Here is a 10,725-nt window from a genome sequence, read left to right on the forward strand (position 1 = left end):
CTATCCAGTCCTCATGCAACCTGAGCACCATTTCACCTCTCTCAACACCAATAAAGGGCCTTTCGGTGGCCAGGAATGGCCTTCCTAGGATGATGAAGTCATCTATTTCCTCTCCCATGTCATGTATCACAAAATCTGTAGGGAGGAAAATGTCTCCAACCTTGACCAATACGTTATTCACTAGCCCATATACCTGCCTCAAAAATTTGTCAGCCATTTATAAGGTTATCCTTGTTGCCTGTGTTTCTTGGATCCCCAACTTCTTCATCACAGAATCATTTTTTTCTCCTGAAACTATAACCACTTACGAGTTATGACAGAACCACACTTGGTTTTTTGTTTTTATTGGGCCTCGCGACATGGTTTCGGCCAAGGTTCAGCAAAAGCTATGTGGTCCAAATCTAATGGAAAAAAAAAAAAGGAAAAAAGCAAAAGAAAGAGAAAGAAATGCGAAATACGAAGAAAAAGAAAAGAACTGATGAGAGTATTGTAGCATCCCCGCTATCTGGTTGAAAGGAAATGGAAGCAGCTGGGAGAAAACTTGGCTTGATATTTCTATTACTCTTCTTTCATTCTCTACATCCAGATTTGACTCTAGCCGATTCCGTTACTCCCGACGAAGCCAAACTTCTCAGAGATGAGGTACCCACTCTTTCACTCACTACCTACCTACCTACCTACTTTCATCTTGCAATGAAAATTGAATTGAAAATTTGAAATCGAATTTCGCAGGTTTGTGAAATGTTCTATCACGCCTTCAATGGATACATGGAGAACGCTTTCCCTCTCGACGAATTGCGCCCTATGTCCTGCGCCGGAGAAGATACTCTCGGTGGCTACGCCTTAACTTTGGCGAGTATAAGTATAATCACCAAAATTAATTAATCCATTCATTAATTATAAGATAATTTTGATGATAATTGTGATTGGTGCTATTAGATTGATTCTTTGGACACTTTGGCTCTACTCGGTGACCGTGACCGCTTTGCCGCTTCCGTTGAATGGATTGGTAAAAATATTCGCTTTGATATTGTGAGTGAATGACTAAGCAGCTGAATTTCAAGTTTCTGTACTCAATTTGGAGTTAAGGATGAATTTAATTACTTTTTGGTCGGTTACAGAACAAAACTGTTTCTTTGTTTGAGACGACAATCAGAGTTCTTGGAGGATTGCTTTCGGCTCATCTTATAGCCAGTGATTACGCTACGGTATCTGTTATATACATTATTACATACCTGCATTTTTGTATTTTGATAATAGTCTAGTGATTCTAACAATTTATATTAGGATCTAGGTAGTTCAGCATTGACTTTGTGGTTATTTGTTTACTTTTTTATGAGTCCAGCATAAGAGTTTATTGGTAAATGATGAAGGTTTTAGTATAAGTAAAGGTAAGATGTATCTCAGTTTGTGCATCCAAACTGATGGAGAAATAGAAGCAAGCATAACAAAAGGATTCAATCTAGGTGGTCGAAGTGGAATGGTGCTTCAGCTATTATTTTGAATAAAAATGTATCATTACAGCTCAAGGATAAATTTTACTGCACACATATAAGACCAACAATAGTATATGGGACTGCATTTTGGAGTTATAAAGTCTTGCAAAAATGGTGAAAAACAGAGATAAGGATGCTATGATGGATGATGGATATATAAACAAATAGGATAAGGAATGAGGAATTAAACGATAGTTGGGGTAATGCTTATTATAGAGAAGGTTGTAGAATTTTGCCTTAGGTGATTTAGATATCATGGAGATGGTGCATAGATATCCCTAGTAAGGAGAATGAATCAAATGACAGAGTCCTGACTCCTAGAGGTAAAGTAAGACATAGAAAATCATGGGTTGAACTACTGTAAGATATTTTAATGACAATGTTGTAAACAATATGGTGTTTTTTAATCCATGTCACTGATTCCACTTAGTAAGACAAGGTTTTCATTGTTTTCAATTGTAGTATTTATGTAATCATGGTGTACTGATTTGGTATTTCATTTCAGCTACAAAATCTGTACACCATAGTTCTGAGGTCCTTTTCGAATTATCTTTACATTCACTGTGTAGGGCATGAGAGTTCCTTCATATGATAATCAGTTACTGAACTTAGCTGAAGATCTAGGCAGGAGGCTGTTACCAGCTTTTGATACTCCGACAGGTATGGTATTACTCTGTGCATACTTCACTGCAATTATCTTTTAGTGGTTTTACTCTGAAAATAGTCTGTCTCCTTTAGTGAAAGGATTATATTATTTGCACCTTTTTTTATTTGAAAAAAAAAAACATCAGCATATCTCTTCTATTTTATTTTTATCACCATAGTAACATCAGGTCTTGACGACACATGCACTGCTATACATTCTCTATGCAAATCAGAGAGCTCAACTCCCTTGAAACAAGCCATGGTCAGAACACCAAAAAAAGCTAAGAACATAGTCATAATCATATCCCTTAAAGATGCTTGCATTCTGCTTCAAATTCAACCATAATGCACCAATGAATGACATAAACTACATGCTTTCAAAATTTTGGCCATTATTGTTTTGCTTAAACATTCAACAGCCACACCCATCTAAATAACAAGCAGATCTCTTTGTATGTTTACATACAACATACTGGATATAAGCTCCAAAGAATCTAAGATAATAGGAACCAAGGAACATTCCCTCGAAAACACCATTTGTAGTTATTTGCTTAGATTGATGCAAACTTCCGCATATTTTCAGCTTAGCTGGAAGAGGATGCTGTTTTATTGTATTTGTAGTACATAGTAAGGAATGGACACGAGAGAAAAATTGGGAGTGAAACTTATTGTTGAAAAGTTGATGGAATTTTGCCATAGGTGGTTTCCAAATGTTGGGAGGGGGAACAAAAAAGCATTTGGTCAGGAGGGTAGATCAAATAGGAGATAGTTTGGTGGTATGGGGTAGAGGCAGACCTAAGAAGACTCTGAATAAGTAGATCATAATATATTTAAGCGTAAATAGGTTGAGTTCAGATATGGTTCATGACAAGGGGCAATGATATTGTATGATCCTTATGCCAACCCCATCTAGTGGCTAGTGGGACAAGACTTCGTTGTTGTTGTATGGTACATCATATATTGACTGTTCTATGCCGTTTTGTGTTTCAGGAATTCCTTTTGGATCTGTAAATTTGTTACATGGAGTTGATAAACATGAAAGCAAGGTAATGATGTAACCTTTGCTCCCTTTTTTCTTGTGTCACAGAATATTTAGGTATTCTATAGAGTGCCTATTGTGTGTTTTTATGTTGTGCTAAAAATCTGTTGTTCTGTGCTTAGATAACTTCTACAGCTGGTGGTGGAACCTTGACTCTTGAATTTGGAGTTCTAAGCCGCTTGATAAATGATCCTAGTAAGCATACTGTTTTTCCTCAGATCGTTGTTAATGAAGGATGTTACTCATAGTCCTTGCATGTGATTTTTTGACGTGCAGTTTTTGAACAAGTAACCAAGAATGCAGTGCGTGGACTTTGGGCACGGCGTTCAAAGCTTAATCTGGTTGGTGCTCATATTAATGTTTTTACAGGTGAATGGACACAGAAGGTATATAGTAAATTCATTTGTTATAAGTTAGATCATTAAGATTTCTAAGGACTTCTCCCAATACTTCTCTAATTGCTGTTGCTCTGTTGTCCCAGTGTCTTTTCTACACCAGAATATATTAAACTTGTTAGGATATGCAATTTTCCTACATGTGGATTTCAACAATTATTACAGCTGTCTCTTTGCCATTTTGCAGGATGCAGGAATAGGGACTAGTATTGATTCCTTCTATGAGTATCTATTGAAGGTTAGTAGCCGAAGTTGACATGGTGAAGCCTCTATGAGCAATTTGCACTAAAATGACTAATATCTGTTTCTGTGCAAAAGAACTGTTGTTCCTTATAGTTATCTTAATGCACATCAATAAACCAAAATATTCACGTTGCTGAAGGAGTTTTGCTCTCATTTTGTGTGATAATGAGTCCTTTTGTGGATCTGTGCCAGTGTTAGATTAATCAATTTTTAACATTATTAACCAGTTGAAATATTTTTACCAAGAGTTCTTTGTATTGTAATTTTCTCTATATTTTGGGCTTTGCTTTGTTAATTAGTATTATTTTAGGTTCTCTGATTTGTCTTCCATGCATGACATTTCAGGCTTATTTATTATTTGGAGATGAGGAATACTTGTATATATTCCAGGAAGCTTATGCTGCTGCCATGCATTATCTTTACCATGATCCTTGGTAAAAGCTTGTGGCTATGTATGCCACCCTGTAAACTTGACTACTTGTTTGTAGATTTCTTTTCAAAAATCATCAGTGTGTTTATTTCAAATGTATTTTTATTATGAAACTTGGATTTTTCTTTATTTTCATAGGTATGTAGAAGTGAATATGGACTCTGCTGCTATAGTATGGCCGCTGTTTAACAGTCTCCAGGCATTCTGGCCTGGCCTTCAGGTTTCTCTTTTTTTGTTGCTTCTTGTTGAATATGGATAAGTAGTAATATTATAGCTAGGGCTAAGCAAAACATGTATTTTTGCAAGGTTTTAGCTGGTGATATTGATCCTGCGATTCGAACTCATGCTGCCTTCTTGAGTGTCTGGAGAAGATATGGTTTTACCCCTGAAGGTTTTAATCTTGCTAGTCTCACTGTTCAGGTATGTTTATTCCTAACAGCTGAGAGTAATTAGTAATCTGGTGAATCTTATTTAGTTTTCTCCTCTTAAATGAGCCGGTTACTTGGGGGAGATACGATCAGATAGAAAATAGGGCAACTACATCTAAGAAGTTAATAAGATCCAAACAGGAGAACTGGGATGCAACGGAAAATTAAAAATTGAATGCAGCAAGAAGGCCCAGCATCAGACAATGTCTGAAAATGACACTCTTGAAACAGTGCAAGCTGAATTGTAAAGAGACAACGAACAAAATTCTATCCCACAGTGAGTTCAAAGGGAATTACAGAGGGAAGCTTTGAGAAACCGAAGCAATAATAAATTGCTTAATGTACAGTTCCCACAGATTAGAATGAATCATATAAAAGTTATACACAGATAAACAATATCCAATGATTAATGGGTGTCCAAATAGAATGCTCCGTTTAAGTAATGGTTTGTAACTTCCGTATAATGCAAGAATGAGTGGCATATCCTTTTGAAATAGAATTTAAAACTATATAAGAGAAAGTGCTGTGTGAGATATAGGACTGTGCAACAGTTGTGATTTTGAAACTAATTGGAAGTAGAGTTGTTTTATTCAAGATGGATGTAACAATTTTGTGTTCTGTGTTATGTCATCAAGCAATGTAAGCTGCTGTTACAATATGAAATATTGAGTTAGCCATTCAGTTTGTGTCAGAGGTTATGTGGTCTCTATCCCCTCCACCAAAATTGCAGCAGATATCTGTCTTGGTTCAAGCACTACCTAGCTGTATGGCTATGTTCTTTGACCCTACATATACCACATGGGCAAGAATTGTTACTATAGCATATGTTTTGGATTGAATGCTTTAACCATTTACTTGTATTATGATCAGGCGTTACGCAGCTTCTGGAATAAAAAAGGTATACTAAAATATGCCCAGCGTGATTTCAGAATTTAGACTTTAGGTTTCACGGAGGCCCATCATGTGCAACGTCCATGAGTGCCCACGACAAGCTCACAATATCTCAATCTTTTTTAGAGTAGCTCTTAAATAAAAGAGTGTGCTGGCTTCCTTAGCTTTACTAGTAAGACAATTGGGTATGGTTCCCCCAATGGTTCTGAGCCTAACTGATTCGTTGAGTATCTGTTTTTAATAGGATGATCACCCCAATCTCTTCCCTCTGCCACTTTGGAACATCTTAGTAGGTTCACCAACACCGCAAATCTGGGATAAACAGGATGAAATCCACCTCTGATCAAAACCCATCAACACCTGAAAGAGACATCCTCAATAAACACTGTTATAAGCCTTTTCAAGTCTAGCTTCATCACCTTGCAGTTCATGGCTATCATCACGACTTAATTTTACCTAATCATGCCCATTGCAAATAGATGAATGCCTTAAAATGCTTTTAAGGAAATTTTTGTTTGACTTATACTATCATGAGCTGTTTATAATTTTTTTTCATTTCGTATTTCAGCATGGGCAGAAGAGTTACCCTTTACGGCCTGAGCTGATAGAGAGTACTTATTGGCTGTACAAAGCTACCAGAGATCCTAGGTCTGCTTATATCTTGCTTATAGTTCATGCTATCATTTTAAAATTTAGCTTCTTATACATGCTTTTCTAGACATGGTAATATGAGTACTTATAGCTCTATCTGTGTACATTGTTAGTTACTGATGAGTTGTTGCCTGTCTAATTTTCTGTATGGCTTGAAAACTTCATCCTATGTAGATATCTTGATGCTGGGCGAGACATGATTGCTAGTTTACAGTATGGGACTCGATGTCCTTGTGGATATTGTCACATTTCAGATGTTGAGCATCACAACCAGGATGATCACATGGAGAGCTTCTTCCTAGCTGAGACAGTAAGAACAAATCCGACATGAGTTAATTTGAGAGCAATTTTGTCCTCTTAAAAGTTTTTAAAGCCAAATAACAGAAGTGAAGGTCTACTTTTAGTTGTGTTAATTGAAGATGATTGTCAACTGAGGTAAATCCACCTTTATTTGGCTCCAGTTGGAATCCTTCACAAAATCTGGAAAAAAGGCCTACCCTTCAGTTGAGGCTTTGATGTCAAGGAACGGGTCTATTTTGTTTGAAAATGAATTTATCTGTTTCATCGCTTTATAAACTATGACTATTCCCCTCATCTGTCTTGCTTTTCACGTTTGTCTTTTTTTTCTTCCTTTTATTTTATTTTATTTTATTGTATTTATTTATTTATTTATTTATGTTTTGAGAGAATTGCAACTAATAACCTTTGTTCCAAATAGGTCAAGTATCTATGGCTTCTATTTGATTTGGCTGTGGGTCCTGATAATCTCGTGGAAAACGGGCCATACAAGTGAGGGAACTTTTCTGCATTTACAATTCAGAGGCCCTACATTTTACAATGAAATTAAGTTATCTTTGTTTCCAACCTGTGAAAACAGGTATGTATTTAGCACTGAAGGGCATTTGCTGCCTGCAACTCCGCAAATCTCCCTAGTGAGAGAACATTGCTTATACCATGGGGCTTATTGTAGAAGTGAAGATTTGAGACAAAGCTATCGTGTCTCAGAGGCTGACAATGATAAGCAAGAATCCAACAATAGTAGATTTCATGCAGGTTGGACTAAAGCTAGGTATTCATCAGACTTACCAACTTTTGATCCAACTGCCATTACAGGTTTGATCAAGGTACTTAGTACTCTTTCTTTGATCTGTTCTAAATCCGTACTTTCCCCTCTTTTCACATTGTTCGGTTACTCCTGCTCAGTACTACTTGCGGTTGCGGACAGGACCGTTTCTAATGCCAGTGAATGATTGATATGTTTAAGAATAAATACATGATTCAACACTCCACAGAAACCGGTATCAAGAATTATTGTATCTTTTACCATATAAGGCCTTTGGAGCAAGAAAACTGCCTGTTTGGTCACATTTTCTAAACCCACGAATACTTTTGTACACAATCTTTTTACACGATCCCTTACTGAATTTTTTATCCTTAACCCTAGACATGAAGTGCCTGTAACTACTAGTATTTTACAATTCCAATTGCAACAATTTGTCATGTTTTGTTATGATTGTGCAGGGTGTCTGCCCAGGACTAACTCATGGACAGAAGTTTGGTATATCATATGTGTATCCAACTGAAGAACATCATGCTCATGAAACTGCAAAGCCGAAAGAACCAACTCATGAACAAAGCCACTCAGTGGTGGTTCTCACTGAGCCAAATTTTGACCATGCATTAACTGATTATAGCAATGATCATAACGATAATCAGACCTACAAATCAGATGTTACTTCATGAAGTCTATGGAAGATCTCTGGTGACCAAGAATCCCAGAGGATGCTTCCCAGCACCCTTAAAGAATTATAAGATCTCAATTATGCAAGAGGATTGATGTGAAATGATATTTTTTGCAACACTTCTTAAACTTCAAGGCTGGGTTTTGTTGGTTCCATTATACATTGGTTTGATAATTTCGGCATCTGTTGATACAGTGAGTAAGGAGCTAATAGATTTGGATTATGGTAAAAACTGACCCCTCAGAAGTATTTCTTATGTTGCACTACCATAGCCTGAAACATAGTATCTGCCCCATAGTCATCATTCGCGAGTGTAATTGTAATTTCTTTTGTTGTATCATTGTTTCCCGTGTTTTCTGTAACACACACAGTCATACAGGTCTAATCAGTGACTCTGTGTACATATGTAGGGTATCTTAATTTCAAATGACATATGCTGTGGAAAAACTTTGTCCGTTTTACTCACTTGTATGATTTCTTTTAGGGGAAGTGATGATCCAAAGCTTGCTATATAGAGCAATTTTAGCTGAAGGGAGAATCACTTGTGCTAAATAAAGCATAACGTGATTCAGTATGTTAAGTAAAAAATGGTTATAGTCCGTTTTCCCCTTTCCTTTTCCCCTTTCCTTGTTTACCATTTTCTGTTGATGTTCTTGCTGATAATGTTAACAATTCCACTTTTTCTGAATTTAGAGATTTTAGTGAATTTACATGGAATTTAGTTTAGAAGATTTTCCTATTATTTAGAACCGTGTTTGTTTCTGTGGACATGATAGAATATGATGGAGACAATAGAACAGAGACACTTAAAATCTAGGATGCACGGATACGGGACAAGACACGATACAGAACACGTAGATACGCGAAATTTAAAATCTTATATGACACAGGGACATGTATATATATAAAATATAAAGTATTTTTTAGATAAATTATAATAATATTTTGATATTTTATTGATATTAAAATATAAATTAAATTTTTTTTAATAATTTTTAATGTTTTATTTTAATTATATCAAGTATTTAAAATATTTTATGTTTTAATAAATAATAATAATATACTATATCTAAATTTATTTTAAGAATATATATTAAGAATAAGATTGGACATGTGATGGTATTTAGGTGTGTCCAGGCATGTCTGAAGAAGAATTTTTTATTTTTTATTAAGATACGGTTGGACATACAGACACGCATGTCGAACGAGTGTCCGTGAGTGTTGTATTCGAAATGTGTCCGACACGCAAACACGGTAACTCAGCGAAGTGTCCGTGCTTCATAGCTAAAAATTATTCTTTGTGTATTTTGTCCAGATATAATGTACAAGACACTAATATAATGTCCGGTATTATGTATGGATAGATATGGACAAGATTAAAATATGCCAAATGAATAAAATAGTAATGTGATTCTAATTTTTACCTCAAGTACAAACTAATTTAGCTCAAAAGTATGTAAAAAATAAACAAAATTCTGCACTAACAAACCAAATTTTGCATCAACTTTTTGCACTAATTTGCATAAAAAATTCTGCAATAATTAACCATAGCACAAATAAAATTTACAATGTTTTCAACATATTAAAATCCAAAACAATTTTTTCTTTCATTCATTCACATTATCATTATAAAAGTTTAAAATTCTGTCAAAAGAAAGAATGTAGGTCTTATTAATTTTCAAATTGATAATTCATAAAACAATAAAAACAAAAAAAATGAGGACAAAGAGGAACAAAATTCTATTTAATAGAAAAATAAAAATAAAAAGTAACAAGAGGAAAGACAGAGCAATACCTAGTTATGTGACTAAGAAAGAGAATAGAGACAGAGACATAGAAGAGAGACAAAGAAGAAGAAAGTACTGTACTCTGAGAACGACGATACAGAAAAAGCTCAAATTAGGGTTTTCTCGTAAGAAAATACGAAGAGTAATAATGGAATAATAAAAAATATCTATAAAATAAAAGAGAAAATATTTTCATTAAAAAATGTGTCCACTTTCTCAAATTTTGTATCTATCATTGTCCTTCGTTTAAAAATGGACATAAAAAAATTATCCTAAAAACATAATGTCTAATATCCAGATCTCTCTATTCAAATATGTTTTAGATATTTACTGTTCATATCTCTGTATCATATCTACAAATGGTATATCATGTCTCGGTCTTCATTTTCATAATACAATGTGGGTTCTTAAAATTAAATGTTACGAATATAACCAAACAGGATCTTAGTTCTCGTCATCTGTATTGTGAAATTTGATTGTTTATAATTTCACATGCTTGTTTATTCGCACAAATTTTTGGATCACCCTGTTATTCACATAAGTTGGTCGAACAATTTGCATAACATCTACAATTTTATATGTATGTCTTTCTATAACTTGAGTCCAAAATTATTCTTTAAGAGAAATATTATTAATCATCTTAATAATTTGGTTGATTCACATAAATAAATCAAATGAACTATAATATTATACAATTATCCTAAAACCCAAAAACTTATATGCATGTATGGTTTTGAGAATAAATCTATGTAAATTAAATCTATCTAATTCGATTTACACTCATTCAATATAAATTGAATCAATTAAATTCAATTTAGCTATAGTAGTAGTAAATCGAATTGTGTAGATTTGATTTTCCAAGGTAAAAAATTATTTTAGGTAATTCAAAAAAGCTTGTTTCGATTTAGCAAGAGTTGGTAGCACACAGTAATTCGAGTCCATTGAATTCGATTTACTACTTTATATAGCCCATAGTAA

The 10,725-nt window shown here is 34.6% G+C and overlaps 1 protein-coding gene across 1 annotated transcript; it reads left to right on the top strand.

Annotated features, from left to right (window-relative positions):
• Positions 1-416: 416 nt before the first annotated feature.
• On the top strand, positions 417-8,573 carry LOC130950516 (alpha-mannosidase I MNS4). Its single transcript, XM_057879036.1, has 17 exons — positions 417-642; positions 733-852; positions 940-1,032; positions 1,122-1,208; positions 2,066-2,156; positions 3,132-3,187; positions 3,303-3,375; positions 3,457-3,566; positions 3,763-3,813; positions 4,164-4,252; positions 4,387-4,468; positions 4,555-4,668; positions 6,136-6,215; positions 6,393-6,528; positions 6,937-7,007; positions 7,096-7,342; positions 7,740-8,573. The coding sequence occupies exons 1-17, from the start codon at positions 520-522 to the stop codon at positions 7,959-7,961; spliced, it is 1,845 nt and encodes a 614-aa protein (XP_057735019.1). The 5' UTR covers positions 417-519; the 3' UTR covers positions 7,962-8,573.
• The last annotated feature ends 2,152 nt before the right edge of the window (positions 8,574-10,725 follow it).

This window comes from Arachis stenosperma, chromosome 9 (assembly GCF_014773155.1).
Source record: "Arachis stenosperma cultivar V10309 chromosome 9, arast.V10309.gnm1.PFL2, whole genome shotgun sequence".
Classification (NCBI taxonomy): domain Eukaryota; kingdom Viridiplantae; phylum Streptophyta; class Magnoliopsida; order Fabales; family Fabaceae; genus Arachis; species Arachis stenosperma.

Coding starts and splice junctions, on each gene's coding strand:
- LOC130950516 (XM_057879036.1), top strand. CDS start 520: ATGGAAGCAGCTGGGAGAAAACTTGGCTTGATATTTCTATTACTCTTC. Junction 853..939: donor GTGGCTACGCCTTAACTTTG/GCGAGTATAAGT, acceptor TGGTGCTATTAG/ATTGATTCTTTGGACACTTT. Junction 1,033..1,121: donor AAAATATTCGCTTTGATATT/GTGAGTGAATGA, acceptor GGTCGGTTACAG/AACAAAACTGTTTCTTTGTT.